The following is a 23851-nucleotide window of genomic DNA, read 5'->3' as shown; positions in this document are numbered from 1 at the left end:
GTAATAAAATAAAAAAAAAGAACTGCACATTAAGAGAAATGGCACGAAGAAGTTACCCATTGCCCTGAAGGAGGCACAGGATGACATAAAGGCAGAGCTGGAGAGAAGCTAACAGTGCCATTCATTGCAGTAGGTCAAAGGGAGCGCAATTTGCATATTCCACATTCAACGTTAAAATAACCTTTCTCTTCAGGTTCAAATGGAGCTTGGAATGGGGCTAAAAAAAACAAAAAAGCCCATTGCACACAGGCACTTGACTCACCAGGTTGTCCACTCTTACCTAATCCAAATTCTTCACCATGATGACAGGTCCATGGTTTCCCTATATTTATTGCACAATATGAGAGCTGCTTCCAAGGGACAGAGCAGAAAGGCTAAACAGTTTGATACTCTCCCAACAATAAAATTCAGCAGCAGCAAGGTTTTCTTCCGACCGCTCTAGCCATTTATAGATTAAGTACATGAACAGAGCCTGTGATATTATTCATTTTCTACACCCTGATGGATGGGGTTGGTTCCTTAGGCCTAATGACCTCTGTGCTCTGTACTCCATGATCTTAAGTCCGTTGGACAATATCATTCATTAAAGTCCACATATGTGCAGGTGTTTTGTTAGAATTCACAGTCCTAAAATATAGGTTAGCCCACTATAGTTCCTGGTTGTTTCAGGATCAGGTATTAAGCTAGAATTAACTGACTACAATCGTGTCCACCGATCAAGACTTGCTCTTTGTAACCAATGTAATTTGTTAACAGGAGGAGATCGCAACAGCTTGGAAGGTGGCGAGGATAGAGCCCATTGTACTCAGGCTGAGGTTTTCTCTATCTCAGTACCTGGATGGACCTGGTAAGTGACGAGCATGAATTTCATTCAAGTCTCTTCTCAAATTACCCAAGCGGATTGTTCACCTGACTGAGAAATTGGTTATTCATGTGAGACAGAGTATTTACCTAATAACACATAACAGTTAGCTTCTCTCTCTCTCTCTCTCTCTCTCCTCTCCCTACTTCCAACAACAGAATCAAATGGATTTTGCCATATATACAGCGTGTCTAGCTCCACGTGAGTGCATGAAGCCTCAGCTCCACCTGCTCATAGGTCAACCGCTCAGGTTCATTACGCTACCCCTGACAAAGCTGTAAAAGTGGCAATCAAAAAAGCAAAGGAGACCTAAGTGCCCGAATGTGGCATTCAGGTGATATTTGGCCATTTACAGTGAGTTGACACACTTTCATCCACCAAGACCTGAGAGTCTGCATCCTACCAATCTGATTAATTGTAAGTCCCTCTGCCTGATAACAGGGGAGAGTCAATGTGAAATAAATCTGGGCAACCTCAACCCACCTACAGGTCAGTGAAATTCCACAGTAAGCACTCTCTTATTTGAATTTAGTTAACACTAAATTGGATTGTCACAGTGGTCCTTGTTAAGTTAAGGATAAGTTTTTCACAAGGCTGTTGGTCTGTTGGCTTTAGTTTGCTGCCATATTCATTCCTTTTGGTCAACACAATGTAATATATAATTTAACGAAGAGGTTGAACATTGTGATACAACAACTCATAAATCCAACTTGAGACTATGGGCTGGATTTTTCTTGGAGTCAGGAAGACCCTGCAGAGCTCTAAGAATGGAGGCAGGACCCAAATGCTGAAGCCCCAGCCCCATGTGCAATATATCCAATTTTTGCTGTCAGGGGAAATGGAGAGGGGCGAGATTCACACTGGAGGGAAACCCAAACTCAGCAGGGCCATTTGCACTTAGTTTTGAGTTCAAACAGACCCCATTTTGGCAATTGCAAAGACGTTAACTGCAGTGTCAGAGTCAGAAATTGATGCAGTAGATGTAAATGCTCTTGAAGGGTGGATGAGGTCTGTTTCAGTGTCATGAGCTGAAATTTTGTTAAATCCCCCACTCTTTAAATATTTAAATAAAGCAGGCTGCAGGTGTCAGTGAGGGGCTAAAAAAACAGGCTGCAGCTGTCAGTGAGAGCTTTAAAAAAGCTCTCTGCTGGACTGCTTTGATTGACAGGCCATCCAGTGTAGATTAGTTTAAAAAATTACAATCTGTGCAGTTTCAATAGCGGTTTTAGTTGACATTTCCCAAAGAAGACTATCATTAATATATCACTATGAATGCTTGGCTGAGTTTCAAAAGTTAATTATTTCAGCAGGCGTTTCTGAGTTCACAGTTTGTTTGACAGTTTAAAGAAGCTGTTAAAGGATTGGCCATCTTTGATATGGGGTCTGAATAGATGTTTGTTTGTTTTTATAAGAGATTAACCATTTGAGATTTAAAGGTTTGAATAGATTTCATGATTGGGAGTTTTTGCACTATCAAATTTGTAGGAATGAGAGCTGTATTAGGTTGTTAGAAATTCATTTTCTTTCATCTCCATATGACTCCTGAGGTCTGCCCATGGTGACTACTGGGTGAGTTGTCATGGGGACTATGAGGGAACATGGCAGTTGGATGGGGGCATGAGTTGGAATTGAATTGGCATGGAGGGTATTTGAGGGGACATGGTGGATGGTAAGGGGGTGGGAGGGGTGCTATCAAGAAAGCTAATAGCTTTAAAACAAATGGGATGAAGCGCCAGACAACTGGGTGGGCCTTTTAACTAGGCCACCTCAGCATTTGCTGGCTCCTGAGGTTGTATATGCTCTGTTACTGCTATCCCACCCCTGCCGCACCCTCCTCAGAGTGAAAATTGTGTGTATCGAGGCACTTTTTACCAAGGTGGGTCCAACAAATCGGCAATGAAAACCCAGCCGTATAGGTTACATGATGCACATGAAACCACCCTTTGCTGAATATATTATGGAATCAAATTAGACTGCTACTGTACAAGAATTGATTTATATATTTTCTACAATTATACCAAGTGTTGATTCATTTTTAGGTAAAATATCATTTCCTTTAGGTCTATAAGTGCATTGCAAAGACTTAGATTTTTACAACACATTTACCATGTATAAAGAGGGTCTCAAAGTGAAGATATGCCATTCGTTCTGGCATTATTCAACATTTTGCATGGAGGTTAGGTGTTGTGGGGAATATGCAGTTTATGACCTTTGTCTTCAGCCCTGATATTTGTCAATTGGGTGGAACCAAGCAGTTGCGCATGTGGTCAAAACATTTCTTGAGATTGGCCTCAACTGCAAAAATAGTGAACATGCAGCTTCTTTACTACCAACTGCAGAAAGAATAAGGTATGAAATCTTCTGCAACGTTTCACTCAGATTAATTTTATCTGATTTAAATGTCCAAATAATAGAGCAGGACAAAGTCTCAAAAAGTCACTGACCTGAATTGTTAACTCTATTTCTTTCCCTAGAGATGCTGCCAACCTGTTGAATGTTTCCAACATTTTCTGTTCTTATTTCAGAACTGGGAGTGCATGCGCTGTTATACTACCTACCAAGTTGACTTGAGCCACAATTCTAATGGGTTCAAGTTCCCCTTGAGGACTACTAGCTCTATGCTGACACTCCAATGTAATACTGATGGATGAGCTTTTAAGTTGAGAGCTTCTCTCTAGTTTAACAAATCGGAGCATTGTTAAAGTTTCCAGGGAATTAATTGAAGAGGAGGAGTGAATTCTCCTGCTGTCTTGGCCAATAGTTCCTTCTGCAACATCACCAAAAATAGAGTAGCCAGTCATAACTGATTATTGGATCTTTTTATGCACAAAATGGCTGTCACCTTCCTTGCATTTCCAAGTAATTCACTTCTGTGTAGTTCTTTGAAGAGAGGTGAGGATCTCTTGAGAAGCAAATCTCACTTCTTTACACCTTTTGAGTTGTTCAATATCAAATTAAGATGCATTTAAAGATGGCTGATGCACAGCAGATATTACCTGTTTGACCCAATAGTCTTTGTCTTGAAAGTACCATAAGCCCTCACAAATGATGCTGTTTGAATCACCCAACAGAGCCATCAGTAGATGTTTTCCAGCCATCCAACAAGGAGGGATTTGGCTTAGGATTACAGCTGAAGAAGTAAGTACAATGGTCCCCATCAAACAACGTCACTAAAACAGGTCATCGTCACCTCACTGTTTGTGGGGTATTGCTGTATGCAACACTGGCTGCTGTGTCTCCTATGTTACGACAGTGGTTACATGCCAAACAATGCTCCATTGGTTGTAAAGTGCTTTGGGATGTCCTGAGGTTGTGAAGGGCGTTATATAAATGCAAATCTTTCTTTTTTATAAGGGAATGTTATATTTTAAAAGTGGATCACATTTATGTGTGATTATGAAGGCATTATATGTACAGTATACTACTACAAATCTCAAACATGATAGTCTTGCATTTGGCATGCATTTTCTGTAAGTGTCAACATCCTGTACAAGTCATTCCCATCACATTGTAGTTATATATTTATAAAACAGCATATTTTCCATCTCGTCAAACATTGCCATGAGAGATCTGTAGAATAGAGACAGGTCGGGTCCCCTTTATCCAAAACCCTGAGGGCCGATTGCCTTTCAGATTTCAGATCGTTTTGGTTTTTGGATTCTGCGTATAAACTTTCATTACAATAGCCTAAGACCAGGCTAGCTGTCGTCTAAAGTTAATAAAATGGCTATAAAAGTAAGATGTATCTCTGAATAGTAAATACAGGGTGCCTTTTCTCGAGGGACTGAATGGCCTACTCCTGCTCCTAATTCTTGTGTTCTCCAAAGGTTTTGAAGTGTCAGTCAGAGCTCAACTGGTAACAGTCCCTTTCTTTTTGGCATGTTCACCACAAAAATCGCAAGGTAAACAGTCAAGACTTCCCACATTAGAGGTTGATGGGGTTCAAAAAAAGTGTAGGTTTTGGATGTGTTTGGTTTTCGGATTTACGGACAAAAGATACTCAACCTGTAAAACATACACAAGCGCTGCAAGGAGCAAGGGAGTCTAAGGTTATGGGGTTGCTGACAGGAAAGTGGAGTTGAAGCCCCAGTCAAATCTGCCATGATCTTATTGAATGGTGGAGTGGTTAGAGGGACTGAATGGCCTACTCCTGCTCCTAATACTTGTGTTCTCCAAAGGTTTTGAAGTGTCAGTCATAGCTCAACTGGTAACAGTCCCTTCTGTCAGTCAGAAGGTTGTGGGTTCAAGTTCCACTCGGGGATCTTGGGTACAAAATCTCAGCTGACACTCCCAGTACAGTACTGAGGAGGTGCTGCATTGTTGGAGGCACTGTCTTTTTGGATGCAACATTTAAACAATGACTCATCTGGTCTCTGGCATGGATGTAAAAGATCCAATGATATTATTTCGAAGAAAACTAGGGGAGTTATCCTGGCCAATAGTTAACCCTCAATCACCTTTCATTAGAACAGCTTCCTTGGTGATTAGTTGTGAGGTTTAATGGTGATACTGAGTTCCATGATTCAACCCCAGCGCAAACAGCCCCCGCCTTCTTCAAAACAAAATACAGAAAAGGAAGTACAAACAATTTCAAGTTTAGTCAGACGTACTCATGTAGCAAATAAGCTTTCGTTTTAGAGAAAAAAAATGGCCCTGAAATTTCTTCAGGCTTCCTGGTTGCGGTGCTGCTATAACTCCCCAGAGGCAAAGCGGAAAACCAGTGTACTCCCGTCACAACCCTGACCAAATTCCGGTGGTAGAGCGAAACAGATTGGAGGAAATTCCTGGCTAATTCCGAAGACGGGGTTGACTCGTTGTTTGGTTTGTGCGAGAGGGAAATGTGATGGTCAATGCCCTGTGTTTCTTCCTTTGCAGAATTCTGGGAATGTTTACCTCTCAGCAGTGGAAGCACCTGAGCAATGATTTCCTGAAGCGCCAGCAGGAGAAGAGGCAGAGCTGGTTCAAATCGAGTGGCACTGTGAAGAAATTCCGATCTGGGCTCAGCATCTTCTCACCAATCCCAAAGTAAAGGGGCTTTTGTTCGGCGTTGGTTTCACAAGTGGTAGCATTAAGGGAGTAGAGTTAGCCATCCTAATTGCACACATTCCTGGAAGCCCCATCACATGTCAAACAGCTTTCCCTCCTGCCAATCTCCAAATATTTTTAGAACTAGTGAAGGAAAGCGTTGAAAGAAAATGAAAAATTAAAAGGTGTCATTATGGCCCGAATTTTCCAGCCCTTCCTGCCGGTGGGATCCTCTGGTCCCGCCAAAGTAAATGGAAGTTTGAAAGCACCTTCGCATCCATCACAACAGGACCAACCAAGCCGGAGCCAGAAAATCCCGGCCTATGAGGTTTCTCCTGAGTTGCTTGCAACAGTATCTGGAAGATTAGTCTTTAATTCTTGGAGACTCTAGGGCAATCTTGGATGGTTGACTAAAATTTGGTCAATATATGATTCCGTTAATAAATGGTAGCAGCAATTTAAGGAGTAATTTGTGCCAACCTGCTGTTCAAGAATGGCAAGCTGCACATTCGTGCCTGTGGACTTTGTTATCTCACCTGGTCCATTGCTGCAGGGTGGAAGGTAATCAGAGTTTTAAGTGCGTCCTCATAAAGGGTGAGGGGAGAAATGTGGGTACGTCACTCTCAAACCAGATGCCTTTAGGCACCTTGAGGTGCCCAGTAGCAGGAGCCAATCGTCCAGTTGGCAGTAATTTGGAATGATGCCAGCTGGCTGCTTTCCCAGCCAGAGTTTGGTGGATGAAAGGCCAAAGAAAGAGAGGGAGTAAAAAGGTGATATTTCTCCAAATGATGGTTCGAATGTCAAGTCCTTTTTTCAGTTTATGACAGCAGCTGTTTTACACATTGTAGCAGCAGAAACAATAACTCTGAAGTGCAGAGGAGAACCAGGAAAGGTTTCATGAGGGAAGGTTGAGCAGATTGGAGTTTAGAAGAATGAGAGGTGATTTTATTGATCCTGAGAGGATTTGACAGGGTGGATGCAGAGAGGATGTTTCTCCCCGTGTGGGAGTTTGGAACCAGGGGAAACAGTTTAAAACTTAGGGTTCTCCCATTTGAAACTGAGATGGGGAGAATTTTTTTTCTCTTGGTGTTGTTTTTCTGTGAAATTCTCTTCCCCAGAGAGCAGTGGAGTCTGGGTCGTTGAATATATTCAAGGCTGAACTAAGTAGATTTTTAACAGACAAGGGGGTTGAGGGTTATGGGGGGGGGGGGGGGGGGGGGGCAAGAAAGTGGAATTGAGACCATAAACAGATCAGCCATATCGAGTGGCAGAGCAGGCTTGAGGGGCCGAATGGCCTACTGCTCCTAATTCTTGTGTTCAGACTGACTGTCAAAGTGAAGGTCAAGTCCAAAATAGAAAAATGTAATAATTTTTGAAGTGTTCCCTTCCATACTTAAATGCCATGGGTGGTTTTCTATTCCAATTTAGACCAAGACTTTAGAGTGAACAAGGAAACATTAGTTAGCAAGGAAGTTAGCAATGTAGTCTTTACCACACTAAATTTCAGTGAGGTGAAAGATCCAATTGAGACTTCGTTGATGACCATATCCCATCTCTCGGAGCATTAAATTATTATCATCCTTGATAAGATGGGTGATAAAAATTATTGGATAATTAAGATAGACCTTTACCTTCTGGTCATTTGTGAACATTTAATATTATTCTGCCAGCTGATGAAATTATTTCTCCATCTCTCATTGTAGATCTCCAAGTTTTCCCCTCATTCAGGACTCCATGTTAAAGAGCAAACTCGGGGTGCCAGATCTCCGAGTCAATCGCATCATTAATCGCTCCATTTCCTGCACTATGAAAACTCCCAAACCAGAACTCTTTGGGTACCCCTCTGCCAATCAGGCAAGTTTCACCCCGTATAGTGTAAATGATCTGCAACTGTGGGTTCATTTAAATGGACAACAGATATGTAAAATCTATTTACGTGGCATGAATTTCTAAACCGACAATTTTCAGTTACTGAAGAGTGACATTCATTTGAATTGTTTTAGTTTCAAACAGAAATATACTTCCCAGTTACAATGATGACCCAAGTTGTACAGTTGACCAAAAATACCAAATCATTATATAGCACATTCTTTACAGCAGCTCATGATACCCTCTCCCCTCCTTCCTGTGCCCAAGGTGGAAATTTTCTAGCCCTTCCCAGTGGCCAGGTCTTCCAGTCAGTGGACGTTTGATTGGCACGCCACATCTGTTACAGAGAATCCCCCAACGGCGAAGCCGGAACATCGAGCTTGCTCCCTCCAATACTGTGGATGGCATTGGGAATGTATTGGTGAAGAGTTGCAAATGGAGCATGTAGCACCAACTTATTCCCATCTGTCTGTGAACGTCTACATTATTTTACAGTTTAGGAAGAATCTGATTTAGGCTATCGTATTGGGTCAGAGTTTCCTGGGATGAGGTGTCTCCCTCACATGGCAGTGCTGCACTGTCCATCTTTTGGAGACCCAAGATTAATTTATCATTAAGAAATTATCCATTTGCTCAGTGTCTTACCAATCTTATCCATTTACCCACAGGCTGGGAGCCACTGTAAGAACATTCCAACGTTAGAATATGGCTTTCTCGTACAGGTAAACTCTGAGCAGGAATATTTCTTACAGTAAATTGCAGTGAATGGGAGGATCATTACCAGTACAAATTTTGTGCATAAAATAAGTCCAAGCTCTTTAAAACGGTCTTCTCTCTAGACAGGATTGACCGAGAAATTACCCAATCATCTCTGTTTCAGCCGGGTCTTGCGCAACCTCCTAGTCAAGACATCTACTCCTTATAGCATCTCCTTAGAGAGCCCTGCCCTCATTTTGAGTCCGTTATGGGGAAAGGAAAGACTGCTTGCCACAGAGAAAGCAATTATAAAAGTAAAATTTTAAAAAATCCTCATTGCAGCGCTTCCCGGTGATACCCCCATTTTAATGCTGCACAGGCTTTGTGTGACCCCGGGTGGGTGGGAGCTGTAGCTTCGGTTGTTGAGGTGGGGAGACCGGTTGGTTGGGCGGTGGTGGCTGTTTTAGCTTCTGAGCAGGTGGGGGTGGGGTGGAAGTTCAGCGTGGTCGAAGTTATTTAAACAGCAGGGTTTTTTAAAATCAGAAACAAAAATCTACCTTTTCATAGGTTTTTTTTGCAGCAGCAATCAGGCCTCAAAAAGCTGTCCGTTAGGCCACACCCATTTATAGGAAAAAATGTGAGGATTTAAAGCGTCCTCACAGCTGTTAACATTCAAACAAGCTCCATGGTAGCCATTACCCCCTCGGAGTCTGCGAACCCAAAATCTTGTCTTGTGACCCCACCTGGGGTCACGACCCATGTTTTGGGAAGCCTTGTTCTCAAGATGACAGGAAATTCAAGGTGGTGATTGTGGGATTCTGTGCATTTGTTTTTGGGTATATACAGATGTTGCATTTAGTGTGAGCTTTGTCTGTCACACCCCAGGTAGCGCACTTTGTTATAGATGGGAAACAATGTTAAGAAAGAAGAAAACCAGTCATTTGACCCAGAATTTACAACTACCCACAATCTTCAATAGGTCTCATAGCTACATATAAGTAACTCCAGTTACTTGGATCCGCCCATTGAGAATACAAGGCAGTTACCAAACTAAAGATCACAACCATTCTTAAGACTAATCTATATCCGCTGGCTTTATTTTAAGTTTGGAATTTGGTAACTCCACCACAGGATGTATCTGCAGATACTGTATGGTAGATAATGTTTATGTTGTAGTCTGATAGGAAATCATTCTCATCCCTGTGCTTAGTGACTTCTTTAATACATTTAAAGAGACAATGTCTTTAATATGTTGAAATTTGTAGAGATCAAAGTGCCTTACCTTTTAAAAATTCTCCCCCTTTTGCCCCAATTTTTTCTCCTCTCGCCTTGCCAGCTTCCCCGTGGCATGTGAAGTGAGAGACAATGTTCAGAGAATGGTTCCTGCTGTCTAACTGTTGCCTGTGGCACTCTCTGCTCAGCCAGAAACAAGTCTGTTTTAATTGGGACTAATTTGACATCTCTGTATTGTACGTTGTGCAGCAGACCAGCCAAGTGAGTCCCGAGAAGGTTTAACCAGTTTATAACAATGCTTCGAGTGAGAGGTGGCCTGAGGTCATGTTGGAACTTGGCTGTCAAATCGCTTTAGCTATGAAGCCGTTGTTTAGTTTTCCAATTCCATCAAAGCTGGAACGTCACCGCTTCTTGGCAGCTAGTACCAATTTTCCCAGCACCATGCAAAAGATCAGATTCAATGGAAAATTACAAAAGGAAATTAGATAAATACGTGAAGGCAAAATTTTCAGGGCTGTGGGAAAAGAGCGCAGGAGTGGGATTAATTGGATAACGCTTTGAAAGAGCCAGCATGGGCCTGATGGGTCAAATCATCTCTTTCTGTGCTGTAAGCACCTATCATCTTGTTCATCTCCCCTTCTTGCACGCCTCCAAGCACACAAAGGGGTCTGCAGCCATGAAACACTTGCATGGAGCCAGGGCAGATTTCCTTTTTGATAGCAGTGGAAAACTGACACAGCCCCAAAAGCACTCAGCTACAGGCATATTGTCACTCAGTTGTACCTCACTGTTTCAGACCATGAAGTATGCAGAGCAAAGGATCCCCACTCTGAATGAATACTGTGTTGTGTGTGACGAACAGCATGTATTCCAGAATGGATCAATGTTAAAGGTAAGCACAATGTAACTGACTTTGCAGTATGGTAGATGTTAGAGTGGAAAATAGGTTGTTTGATGGGCACAGACCAGAATCATAGACTGGTCGAATAGTGATTAATATTCCTGGGTTCCCACTCAGCAATTTGCAATCTTGGCTGCATTTCCGAGTCCAGGAATGACATTACTATATGGAAGATTGGCCATTGTCTTGTAAGGAGATTGGGAGAAATGGAGGGCAGGTCATCTCTTAATGGGCAGTTCCACAAAACCATTGGCCAAAACTCAAGAATCTGACTTCACCAGGGAATGTTGACAGCATCAGACTTTTTAAAAATTCATTCACGGGATGTGGGCGTCACTGGCTAGGCCAGCATTTGTTGCCCATCCCTAAAGGCTTATACTTGCCTCCCTCCAAATTCAAAGAAAATAACTTCAAAACTGGAAGCTTGTAGGGGTTTTATTGAGAAGATAACTCAAGTGGGCACAGACACTACAGCAATTTTGTGCATATTTTCCAACCAGAGGTAAAATGACAAACAATAGAGACAGCAACAAAAAGGAAGGTAATCTTTCTCAAGTCTATCCAAACAAACATGCACATGTGGCTGCATACACACACTCTCCTAAAGTGTCCAGTTGATTCTCAGCTGTTACTTCTGGGTGAGCTTGGGCCTAAATCCCAAAGACGTTGTATCTCATCCCAGTTCTTAGCGTTAGCCATATGAAGCAGTTGCACCCATTACCTTAATTTTCTCATATTTACTATTTAATTTTAGCAGGACACTGGTCCTATAACTGCATCCTAAGTGATGAGTAATTCAATTTTCATAAACCCCTTTGAAATCTGTGACCGTTTATTCTGAGCTAAGGAATCGTCACAGTCCTCAATCGATACAATTTTGCTGGTTAGTTTTAATAAAAATGCCCTCCTTAATTATGTAAATACTCTTCAGTACCCTATCCCACCCCATCCCAAAGCTGTTAGCTTCCTAGTAATGGTTCCCTCATGAACAGGCAGCCTCAAGTACCTTGCCCACTTAACCATTCGTGGCATTGGCAGAGTATTTGACTGGCACAAATGTGTGTATATAGGGTCAGACACGCATTTCCAACAGAAGTCACTCAGCGGCAGTCAAGAGAGTTTTTCTTTTCTCTTTTTGCATCCAAATGCCGGTTGAACACCCTTTCCTGCTCCCCCTGACTGAGCTAGGAATTCAGGAACAAGAGGAGGCCACTCAGCCCCCTTGAACCTGATTTCCCCATTTAATTAGATCGTGGCTGACCTGCATCTTAAACCAATTTGCCTGTCTTAGCTTCATATCCTTAAAGGCCATTTTACCGAACAAAAATCCATCCATTTCCATTTTGAAATTTACAATTGCACTCCGCCCCCCCCCCCCCCCCCCCCCCCCAAACTTCCTCCCTCAGCCTCAAAGGTTTTCTGGATTGGCAAACGCAATACATGTCCTTCCTGATAGGTAACCAGCCAAATCACTAGGGGAGCTGACGCTACTAATTTTTCATTCCTGATTTTATTGAAGTTATTACAATAACACAGAAAAACATGCGCTCCAGTCACCCACGACTCCATATGTTAATGCAGGTAAGTTTGAGATACACATGTGTCATGTGGCTTAAAGTGATAGCTGATCCACACATTATTGTTTTCAAAGAAGGACTTGCACCTTATTCAGCAACTTCCACCCATTTTAGGACATCCCAGCCAATGAGGTAGTTTTGAAGTGTTAGCGTCAATTTGCACGTGCCAAGTTCCCACAAATGACACTGCGACAATGACCAAATAATCAATTAGTGACGCTGGCTCAGGGATAATATTGGTCAGGACGCTGAGCTAAGGCACTTGCTCTTCTGTGAAATAGACTTTTATGGTCTGCTTGAGAGGGCAAACAGTGCAGCACTCCCTCTGTACTGCACTGGAGTGTCAACCTACAGTTTGTACTCAAGTCTCTGAATGAGAGTTGAACTCACAATCTTCTGACTCAGAGCACTAACACTGAGCCAAAGCTGAGATTCTAATAGGCAAGAACCTGGTTGCCTGTATTACTCGCATATGGAGCTTGAATTTCAGTGGACTGACAGTCTTCCTTCCTTACTCCCTTATTCTCCAGCCTGCTGTATGCACCCGGGAGCTATGTGTCTTCTCATTCTATACACTGGGGGTGATGTCAGGAGCAGCAGAAGAGGTTGCCACTGGGGCTGAGGTAGGTAATCATGCTTTCCCTGTTTCAGAAATGGAAGCTACTTGACTCAACACCAAAAACTTGTAATATAATTAAAAACATAAAAGTGCTTGAGAAACTCACATCTGGCAGCATCTGGGGAGAGAGAAACTGCATTCATGTTTGAGACCAATTTGACTTAATTTTATAGCGTCTTTCACAAAATAAAACGTATCAATGCACTTCACAGGTACATTAGAAAGCAAAATATGATGCTCAGCCACAAGGACATATTAGTTCAGGTGACAAAATGTGTAGATACAGGTGTAGGTTTTAAGGAGTGTCTTAAAGGAGGAAAGGGAGGTGGAGAGGTTTGGGGAGGTGTTCCAGAGCTTGGGGCCTAGGTAACTTAAGATGCAGCCACCATTGATGGAACGATGAAAGTCAGAAATGCTCAAGAGGCCAGAATTGGAGGAGCACAGTTATCTTAGACATTTGTTGGGCTGGAGGAGATTATAGAGATAAGGCATGGCCATGGAGGGATTTGAAAACAAGGATGAGAATTTTAAAACCAGGATGTTGCTTGACCAGGAGACAGTTTAGGTCAGCGAGCGCAGGGGTGATAGGGGAATGGGACTTGTTGTGAGTTAAGACACGGGCAGCAGAATTTTGGATGACCTCAAGCTTACAGAGGGTAGAATGTGGGAGAGCAGCCAGCAGTGCATTGGAATAGTCAAATCCAGAGGTAACAAAGGCATGAATGAGGGTTTCAGCAGCAGATAACCCCTTTCCTCCTGACCCACCCAAAGCCTGTCCACCATCTATAAGGCACAAGCTAGGAATGTGATGGAATACTCTCCACTTGCCCGGATGAGTGCAGCTCCCACAACACTAGGAAGCTCAACACCATCCAGGACAAAGCAGCCCACTTGATTGGCACCCCATCCACCACATTAAACATTCACTCTCTTTACCATCAATGCAGGGGTAGTGGGGTGGGGTAGATTAAATTCCACCCAATGTGTTTCAGAGAATTGGCAAAAAAGTTGGACAGAAAATAAAACTATTGCAGATATTACCAAATGTTCTTCAAAAATTAAAACAGCCCAGATTTTTTTTCAATTCATTAACCCGTCTGGATTAACCGACAGTGATAAAGCAAAACACCAGTCGGAAAATCTAAACCACTGTGGCTCCTTTTCAACTTGACTTTGAGGGAGTTGGGGTGGGTGGGGCTTTATATAATGAGACAGCACAATTCAGAAGGTGCTGTAAGATATAATTGCAAAAATGTTGTGTGAATTCAGTGTTCCTACATCATTGAACTGGAATGAAACTCACTCCACAAGGGGCATTCATATACCATTTATTTTGGCTGAACTCTTGCCGTGTTTGGTTTCTGCCACTTGAAGGAGTGTTGTTGGGGAATCTTTAGAAGAAGACTTTCTGCATCTAAGGCAATTGCATCTCTGACCTATGTGGAGCCATCAGTCCAATTATTTGTAACTCTTTTGTTACAAAACAAATAAACTAAATTAACAAATCAAAGGACAAAGTAAAAAGCAGCCCCTTAAAGGGAAACTGCAAAAACAAAAGACAAAATGCAAAGGAGACTTATCAACATTAAATTAAAATGTCATTAAAGGGGTTGAAGTGCCAGTGATTTACTCCTTCTTAATTGATTGTTTCAATTATATTGTTTACCAATCATGTTATTAAGGCAAAAACAGAATTACCTGGAAAAACTCAGCAGGTCTGGCAGCATCGGCGGAGAAGAAAAGAGTTGACGTTTCGAGTCCTCATGACCCTTCGACAGAACTTGAGTTCGAGTCCAGGAAAGAGCTGAAATATAAGCTGGTTTAAGGTGTGTGTGTGGGGGGCGGAGAGATAGAGAGACAGAGAGGTGGAGGGGGTTGGTCAGCTCTTTCCTGGACTCGAACTCAAGTTCTGTCGAAGGGTCATGAGGACTCGAAACGTCAACTCTTTTCTTCTCCGCCGATGCTGCCAGACCTGCTGAGTTTTTCCAGGTAATTCTGTTTTTGTTTTGGATTTCCAGCATCCGCAGTTTTTTTGTTTTTATCTATGTTATTAAGGCCCTTTTCCTTGATCACAACCTACCATCCAAAATATTCTGATACATTGCTGCTGTGACAATCCCCAACCTGCAGAGTGATGCACGTTTGTATTACAACTTTAACGTGGCCAAGTGCTGCAAGGTGCTTCATGGGAGTGCAGCAAGATAAGAATTCTCAAAGGCAATTATACATCCCTCGAATTAAAATTGATAAACAACCACTTGCATTTTTTATATTACCCTTAAGGCAATAAATATCCTGACAGCCACTTAATCAGGTGGGAGGGTGAGGAATGAAGATCCCACCTGTACCCCGATTAAGTCTGGGGCAGGAAAGCTCATGGATGACCTTATTGGCCTGTTGCCATTTGAGGCTGTTAAATGGCCAATTAATGACCACTTAAGGGCCTCGTCCTGCCCCCTTGGGTGTTCACCTAGCCAGGGTGTGGCAGACCCACCACGCAGCCAGCCCGAAAAGCAAACACTGTTGCTTGTGAGCTCCAGGCGGCGGGGCATTTGGGGGAGGGGAGGGGAGGGGGGGGGATCTCTCTTTGTCAGACACTCAGTGCCTGATTAAGCGACTTAGCATTGGGAAGGGCCCAGCGAGAGGCACCCTCCCTGCCCTTGCCAATTCCCAGCCAGTTAGCCGTTCTGATCCGGGAGTAGGAATGTTACAGTTGGTTTCAGCATCAGTGGCTAGGGAGACCATTATCATCTAGACGTTTTGCTCTTGATAACCACCCTGCTGATGCTCACAATCTAATGGCTATGTCGGTAAAGTGCTGGAGGCTAACCAATGGAGGTGGAGCTATATTTCCGCAAGGAATCGAGGTGGAGAAGGATATGGGCATAAAATGAAAGAAGGGGAAAATATATTTATGAACGTAATCTAGGAACATTTGGAAGACATTTCTCTTCCCCCTCGCTTGTATGTGACATTATTACAATATGAAGTACCCTCTGTCATAGCCTGTTAACCATAGCCGACTATTTTGGGGTGTATAATGTGACAAGCAAAGAAATGGATCGTCACTTTCCATGATTTTTTTTTTTGGCAATTTGATCTGTAACATTGGGTGTTGAGTCAGAGGGACCAGAAACATTAACTCTGTTTCTCTCTCCACAGATGCCGTCAGACCTGCTGAGTTTTTCCAGCATTTTCTGTTTTAGTTGTAGCCTCAAGTAATGTTGGGCGTGAATTAAATGTATGAAGCGCCACTTGCCTCAAAGAATAATAATGAGGGTTCGTTTGTTAGGTGGTGGACCTGTTGGTTGCAATGTGTCGAGCTGCTTTGGAGTCTCCAAGGAAAAGCATTATATTTGAGCCTTACCCTTCTGTCGTGGACCCAAGTGATCCTAAAACTCTGGCATTCAACCCCAAGGTGAACTGTTATTAAACTAAATTTACATTGAGCTCTAACAGTCAAATTTCTATAGCTGATCTTGTGTGATTGAGTTGACAACACCTCATCAAGTTCACTTCCACTTACCGTTGTTTTGCTTTAGATGGGAGATTTTTGGATTAGCTCCCAATTCCCGACTTCATTTCATCTATTTCAGTCTGTTTGGACCCTATTTCCCCCATCCCATGTTATGTAACTATGAAGAAAAGACCAATTGCTAAAATGCTCCTTGTACATGGAACACAAAAAGTTAGCATACAGGTACATCAGTTGAAACAAGGAAGGCAAGTGGAATGTTGGCTTTCATTGCAAAGGGGATAGAGTATAGAAGGAGGGAAGCCTTGCTACAGCTGTTCAGGGCATTAGTGAGATGTGTATAGTTTTGATCTGCTCAGTTAAGGAGGGATATACTTGCATTGGAAATGGTTCACTAGGCTGATTCCTGGGATGTAGGGGTTGTCTTATGATGAAAGGTTGGGCAGGCTGGAGTTTAGAAGAATGAGAGGTGATCTTACTGAAACATATAGGGTAAAATTTTTAGCTCGCCAGGCGGGCGCTCGCCCGAATTGACCGAGCGTAAAGTGATACGCGATGATGTCGGACGAATGTCCCGACGTCATTGCGCATTCCTGTGATGTTCTGATTGGTGGGCCTGCTCCTGGGTCGGCAGTGCACCTGCCCACAATTAAAAAGCCAAGTGATGCCATTAAAAAGCTAATGAAAAGAATTTTATTTCACTGCTGATCCTCACCTTATGGTTGGCAAAAAGCCCAAGTGGCCTTTGCACTTTTTTTTGGAAACCCAATCCACGGGCGGGATGAGGTTTCCAAAAGCAAATAAAAATAAAACAAAAACTTCAATTTTTCGTTAGTAACATGTCCCTGCTCATGGGACATGTTTCATTACATTTTTATTTCCGTTATTATATTTTTAATATCACACTTCATTTCCCTGAGGCACAGAGCTGGAGATTATGAAGAGCGTTTGTGCACGTGTGTGAAGGCCGTGTTCGCCCGGCTCACACTCCCCACCACCCCCGCTGCCACCATGTTACACACTGGGCAGACATTACTTGGCCCGCCAGCGTGAAATCGCCTTTCATCCTCGATCATGGGGCGCTGTCGGCTTCCCAACCGCCCCCACCGAGCCCCCCGATATAGGTGAAATTCTGCCCCGTAAGATTCGGAGGGGGGCTTGGACAAGGTTGATGCTGGAAGGATATTTTCCCCCATTGGGGGAATCTAGAATGAGGGGGCACAGTTTCATAATATAAGGGGATGCCCATTTAATTAGATGCCCAAGATGGTGAAGAGGGGGAATTTCCTCTGAGGGTCAGGAATCTTTAGAATTCTCTACCCCGGAGAGCAGAGGAGGCTGAATCGTTGAACATATTTAAAGTGAGATAGACAAATTTTTAAATTATGGGGAGTCGAGAGTTATGGATGACGGGCAGGAAAGTGAAGTTGAGGCCATGACCTAATCAGCCATGATCTTATTGACTGACAGAGCGGGAGAGCAGGCTTGAAGGGCTGAATGGCCTACTTCTGCTCCTATTTCTTATGTGCCAAGTGCACCAAGAATGTTTTCAACAGGATAAAATATTAGTTTAAACTGCTCAAACAATGTACTAATTTTAAAAGTAAAGAATTAAAATTTAGTATTTTATTGTATTGTGTTACCTCACTTTTACCTAGTTATTTTTCTTCTATTTCCTTTTCATCTTGTCCTTCAGCCCAGTTAGTTTTGGAGGGAGAGTCCTCCCAGATACTCAAAGTTACCCTGCCCAGTTTTTAAGCAAGCATCTGGAACATTCTGAATATAAATCCTTCCCTCAGATTCTGCTCTATTACTTCGGAAGTTATTGCAATCAACAGGCATTTTTGTTCACAATAACGTTATTGGGATCTTCAATAAATATGGACAAAGCTCCAGTGAATCCATGACCTTGTGGGATAAGTTGGAAGAATTTCTGCCTAAGACTAGCTGACATTTTGGGAATGATCAGTCAGGAGTTCCACTGGATCTTGTGTCTACCTGATCTTTAATGTCTAGCCTTTATTGTTGTCTCACAAATTCATTGTTCAATTTAGAATTTTCATTGGCTGAGAATCTTTGATAAGGGAACTTCTGCCCCAGCTTTGACTACATTGGCACCCTAACCCTAACCCAGTTTGTTGTGAACTGTTGGGTTGTTAGGTTCTTGCCAATTGTTGCCCATGGGATGACCTGTGTCTGACCATTTTCTTGTTGCCTATTTACAGAAGAAGAACTATGAGAGACTACAGAAAGCCCTGGATAGTGTAATGTCCATCAGAGAAATGACGCAGGTATGTCAACAGTGCTCACACTACATGGACACCCTTTATCTCATTATGGTTTCTTGACTGCAAAGACAGAAATTTACCAACTGAGATTAAAGACAATGAATGTGGACATTTTGCCAGTTAATGGGTTAGATTTTCAACTTGGCCCCTGGGTTTGAACTAGCATCACAGATGAGTTATCCATTTAGAAACCAGCTGATTTTCAACCAAAATTTAAGTTGAGCGGATCCTCTGATGTGTGGCAAATCTGAAACATGTTTCAATTTTTTAGTTGCGCTCACCATAATTAATAATGTCTATCCTTTTCTTGGTAAAATATCAACTTGCTTTTGAAATTCCTTAACTCCCTTAATCTTCTCCACCCCCTCCGATCTAAACCTCATGCAGAAACTTCCTGATTAATCTTTCTGCCATGAAAGAAACAACTTGGGAGAGGAGAATTTCACCTCTTCTTTGTGATAGTCATTGCTCCTAATCAGCCACACCAACAAAATAAAATTAAGCTGCATTTAACAGTTTGCTGCTTAACGCTGCATCACTGTCCAAACAGAAATATGGAAAAGCAAAAAATTAAGTTGCAATCTTATTTTTGCTTGATAGGCATCTGACCCCCATGACCGCCAACATGTAATGCCTCCCACTGGCAAACTTCAACTTCCCAAATGCAAATGAGCTAAACCTCCCAAATGATGTAACCGAGGCCCATGCCCAATACCTCTCTCTTTGACTAAACCCTGCCTTAGATCATCGCAGCTTATTTAGCTCACTGGCTGCACTGTCGTTTGAGCTACAGCTTGGTTAGCCCTCCGGCTTGACCACATAATTTGGGCCTACACTTTAACCTGGTTCTGAGGGAGTTCCACGCTATTGGAGGTCTTGCTTTTTGGACGGGGTGTTAAACTGAGGCCCTGACAACCAAATCAGGGAGATGCAAAGCAAATCCAAGAAAAGCAGGATAGTTATTCTGGTGACCTGACAAATATTTTTGATTCAACCCACAACCCAAAGTATTTCGCAACCAATAAATTATTTTGAAGTGTGCTTTTGTTGTTATATTATCAATGTCCCTAAAACAGATATGAGATAGATAATATCTTTATCTTTCCTTCTAAAACCTTGGCCTAGCTTTCCTAACTACTGCTGGAACAACAATAACATAACAAAAACGAAAAAATAAGTTAAATCCTTTCCAATTACATAATTTCTCTTTTTTTACTTGTCCAATAAATTATTTTGTGAGTTTTTAAAGTAGAGAGATGTGGGGTGGAGGGAGAAAAAAACACTATGGGGTCACTATTTAAAAGTAAGGGATCACCCATTTAAGACCGAGATGAGGAGAATTTTTTTTTCTCCCGTAGGATCGGGAGCCTTTGGAATTCCCTTCCTCAGGAGGTAGCACAGCAAAATATTTTTAAGGCAGAGGTGAATGGATTCTTGATAAGCAAGAGGTGGAAAGATTATTGGGGGTTATGCAGCAGGTTACAATCAGATCAGCCATGATCTTATCAAATGGCAGAGCAGGCTCGAGGGTCTGAGTGACCTACTCCTGCTCCTGATTCGTATGCTCATACGCATATTTGGAAATACATTTTCTTTGTTGCCCTTAGGTTTTTTTGAAATGTTTCTGCTATAGAAGTGTCTGCCTAACTACAGGCCTTTTTTTGGCTGTCATGAGTGCACGTGCTCTATAAGTTTTAACCTGTAGAAAAAGCTGGGAGTTCAATGAATTCAGAAGTGCCCAATCTTCCAGGCCTTGAGTTTGCTTTAATATCAGCTGCTGAAGGAGGGGGGGAAAGCACTGTGAATGAAGGAAACCTGCTCATTGTTGTGGATTCTTGACTGCCTGCCCACTGAGCCTCTTGTTTCTTTAATATCCTCTAGTGGGGGCAGAGAACAAGTTTTCAAATTCCCGCTTTGAGAACGGTTCGGTTTCTAACTTAAATCTTTAGATCTGCTCCACCCCCAAGGAACCTCTGACCAAAAAAGTAGCCCCTGAACACCAAAAAGTGGCCCACAAGAAAATCTCAGAAAGAGCCCTCGAGAAATGAAGCTATTTTGGCCCCTGCTTTGGGACATGTTGAGAACATTTTGTTTCTTTGTCCTTTCATGGAATGTGAGCATCGCTGGCAAGGGCAGCATTTGTTGCCCATCCCTAATTGCCCGAGAGCTGAGTGATTTGCTCGGCCACTTCAGAGAGGGCAGTTAAGAGTCAACCACATTGCTGTGGGTCTGGAGTCACATGTAGGCCAGACCAGGTAAGGATGGCAGATTTCCTTCCCTAAAGGACATGAGTGAACCAGATGAGATTTTACAACAATCGATGATCGTTTCATGGTCACCGTTACTGAGACCGGCTTTATAGTCCAGATTTTTATTAATTGCATTTAAATGCTACCAGCTACCATGGAGGGATTTGAACCCATGGGCAGGATTTTCCGGTCGGCCTGTGGGGGCAGGCCCCACATGCTGACGGGTAAAATGACGCACGCGCTGACATTGGGCTTTTATTAAATAAATAAATACATTTCCACAAATATAAAAACATGTCCCCACTCATGTGACAGTCACATGAGGGGACATGTTTAAATAAGTTTCTTAATCTTTTCTTTCATTATTTTAATATCCATTCAATCTCCGTGCCTCTGGGAGGTTGCTGAGCTCTATCGCGCGCATGCGTGAAGGAGCGCTGGCCCTGACTCTCCCCTCCCCTCCACAACCCCCCCCCCCCCCAGCCCGCACAGGTCGCTGAGCGCTACCGGTTGCATATTACACTGGGTGGTCCTTAATTGGCCTGCCCATGTAAAATGGCAGCGGCTCCTCGCCCGCTCCTGCCCAGCCCACCCGACGTAGGAAAAACCCTGGCCCCTGCCCCCAGAGCTTTAGCCTGTATCTCTGGATTACTAACCCAGTGACGTTACTGCTATGTCATCACCTACCCCTGAAAGACACTGTCTGAATGCAGGTTCTTTCTTTCGTTACTCATGAGGGACATCGATGGACATATTGTGAAGATTGGTGGAAGTGAACCCCCTTGATACACCTTTTTTCCGCTTCGTTCTCAATGTAAAACATTCGATTGTATGGGGTCTGGGGGTAGGGGTGGGTTGGTGGACTGTGGGGGTGAAATTGGACTTGCCTCAGGATGCAAAACCTGTGGAATTCTGTCCTCCGTGTACCAAAAGCCCGATATTTAACTCTGCTCTTGGCCAAATCGAAAATTGGGTATTCCTACACCACATGGACTGCAGAACCTCAAGAAGGCAGCTCACCATCACCTTCTGAAGGGCAGTTAGGGGTGGGTAACAAATGCTGGCCTTGCCAGCGACACCCACTTCCTGTAAAAGAATAAATGTTTAAAAATACCCATAATCGAGCAACTTATTGTCCTTCAAGTATATGTCCAATTCCATTTGGAAAGCTATTATTGAATCGATTTCTAACATGCAGTCAGGCAGTGCGTTCCAAAATCTAAGAACTCATTGAAAAAAGTATTTTTCCTCAGACCATCTCTGGTTCTTTTTGCCAAAAACATTGAATGTGTGTCCTCTTGTTATTGACCCTCCAGCCATTGGAAATGATTTATTTATTTACTTACTCTAAATTTTTGAAGTATCTCTACCAACCTCCTCTTAGCCTTCCCTGCTTAAAGGGGAACTACTGTTTCACTAATCTATCCATGTATCGGTAATTCCTCACCTGGAATCACTCCAGTAAATCTCTTTTGTAATTTCTCCAAAGCCCTCATGTCCTTCCTAAATGGTTGTGTGAGAAATTGGACACAGTGGGTGGAATCTTCTTCTCTCTGTGGTGGCAGGAAGGACATTTAATTAGGTGGGATGATGGCATACTGGACACTCACCCCCCACCCCTGTCTTTCCGCCCCTGCCAGAATTAAGTTCTGGGTGGGAAGCCCATTGTTGACCTGCCTGCCTCAATGCCAATTGAGGCTCTTAAGTAGCCAATAAATGACCACTCAAGGGCCTCATCCCAACGCTGCTGGTGTTAACCCAGCTGCAGGCTGTTGCCATGGAGCACGTGTGACAGCTACAAACTGTGCATCCAGCTTGTCAGCTCCCAGTGGGATGGTCGTGGGGATCCCTCAATCAAAGGCACTCAGTACCTGATCAAGGGATTCGACATTGGGAAGGAGGTCGCCTGATGAGAACCTTGCTGCTGACCCCTTCCGGGACCCTCTCCCTGTGACCCCCGCACCCCCACCCCCCAATCGCCACGTTACATACTTGCAGCCTGGGATGCTCTGCAATCCTGGGACCTCCATTACCTGTGATTCCAGCAGCAGCCATGGCCTCTCCAGTGGCGCTACTGAGTACAAAAGCTGCTGACCTCTTGAGTGGCTAGCAACTCTTGGTAGCTGAAACTCCAGCCCCCCCAGGGGTTTAGATTCCAGAGGAAAGCCCGCCGCTGGCCTTGCCACTGCCTGATTGGCTTGTGGTTTGGCAGGCCTCCCCAAAAAGAGGATCTCGCACTGCCTCTCAAGTTGGCAGATGAGAACCCTGATGCCAGTACTCCAATGCACTGGTTTGTAAATGGGGTTCCCAAAATTGCTGGTTAAAATTACTGCAGTTTTAATTCTGTAGTCACCATAAACCATTGGCTCTGCCAATGGTCTCCCAAAATAATAAAAGGACATCTTGTCATCTATTTACTTAGTGACCTCCAATTGCCAGATTGTGGGTACTTTTTGGATGCAGAACTTGGAAGCAAAAAGAATATTAGTTTGTGAGGCTACATGTTGGCTGCCATTAAAGAATGATTTATCAACTCAGAAACTGAAAATGTTTGATTAGCATTTTCGATGGATTTGACCAAGGAACTTGCGGCTCAATCTTGATGTAGCAATTTTGATGCTTAGAAGCTGCATTCACACAAATCACTGACGCACTATCTCAGTATCTGAAAATGCTTTATTAGATTTTGAATGAGCTTCATGAACCGGTTCCTTGTGGAACAGGGCATGTGCTTTCCCCCCGCCTCTTGCCTACGAGACACAGTAGGATGTGTCACTGGCACGTCTCTGAGCTTTAATAATATCTCAAAATGCTTGATTTTGGTTAAAGGTTCATGACAGCAAATTTGAAGCAGATGTCTGCAGCTTCTAACAGCTCAGCAAAAGAGGCAGTCAGCCTGTCAAGTGGAATAAGTGAAGGAGGAGGAAAGAAACTTTGAAGGAAAAGGAAGCACCAAGATAGCAGACAATAAAAATTAAAGTGATGCTGAGAGTCATGAAGTGTGTGGAAGCCAATATTTATGTGCTTTCCCTGCACTACTTGTCAGTCAAATGCTGA

At 43.1% G+C, this 23851-nt stretch overlaps 1 protein-coding gene across 1 annotated transcript in view; it reads left to right on the top strand.

Moving 5' to 3' along the window:
* LOC121272058 (protein mono-ADP-ribosyltransferase PARP6) overlaps positions 1–23851 on the top strand; it is a 95280-nt gene that overhangs the window by 26894 nt on the left and 44535 nt on the right. Inside the window, exons 6-14 of the mRNA XM_041178468.1 lie at positions 757–847; positions 3934–4000; positions 5738–5887; positions 7591–7741; positions 8425–8478; positions 10482–10577; positions 12694–12786; positions 16075–16200; positions 18483–18548. Of these exons, the coding sequence (XP_041034402.1) occupies positions 757–847; positions 3934–4000; positions 5738–5887; positions 7591–7741; positions 8425–8478; positions 10482–10577; positions 12694–12786; positions 16075–16200; positions 18483–18548 (894 nt within the window). The remainder of the gene's footprint in view (positions 1–756; positions 848–3933; positions 4001–5737; positions 5888–7590; positions 7742–8424; positions 8479–10481; positions 10578–12693; positions 12787–16074; positions 16201–18482; positions 18549–23851) is intronic.

The sequence above is a fragment of the Carcharodon carcharias genome, chromosome 32 (genome assembly GCF_017639515.1).
Source record: "Carcharodon carcharias isolate sCarCar2 chromosome 32, sCarCar2.pri, whole genome shotgun sequence".
NCBI lineage: Eukaryota > Metazoa > Chordata > Chondrichthyes > Lamniformes > Lamnidae > Carcharodon > Carcharodon carcharias.
Note: the sequence above shows the minus strand (reverse complement) of the source record. Positions and strands in the feature narration are given on the sequence as shown.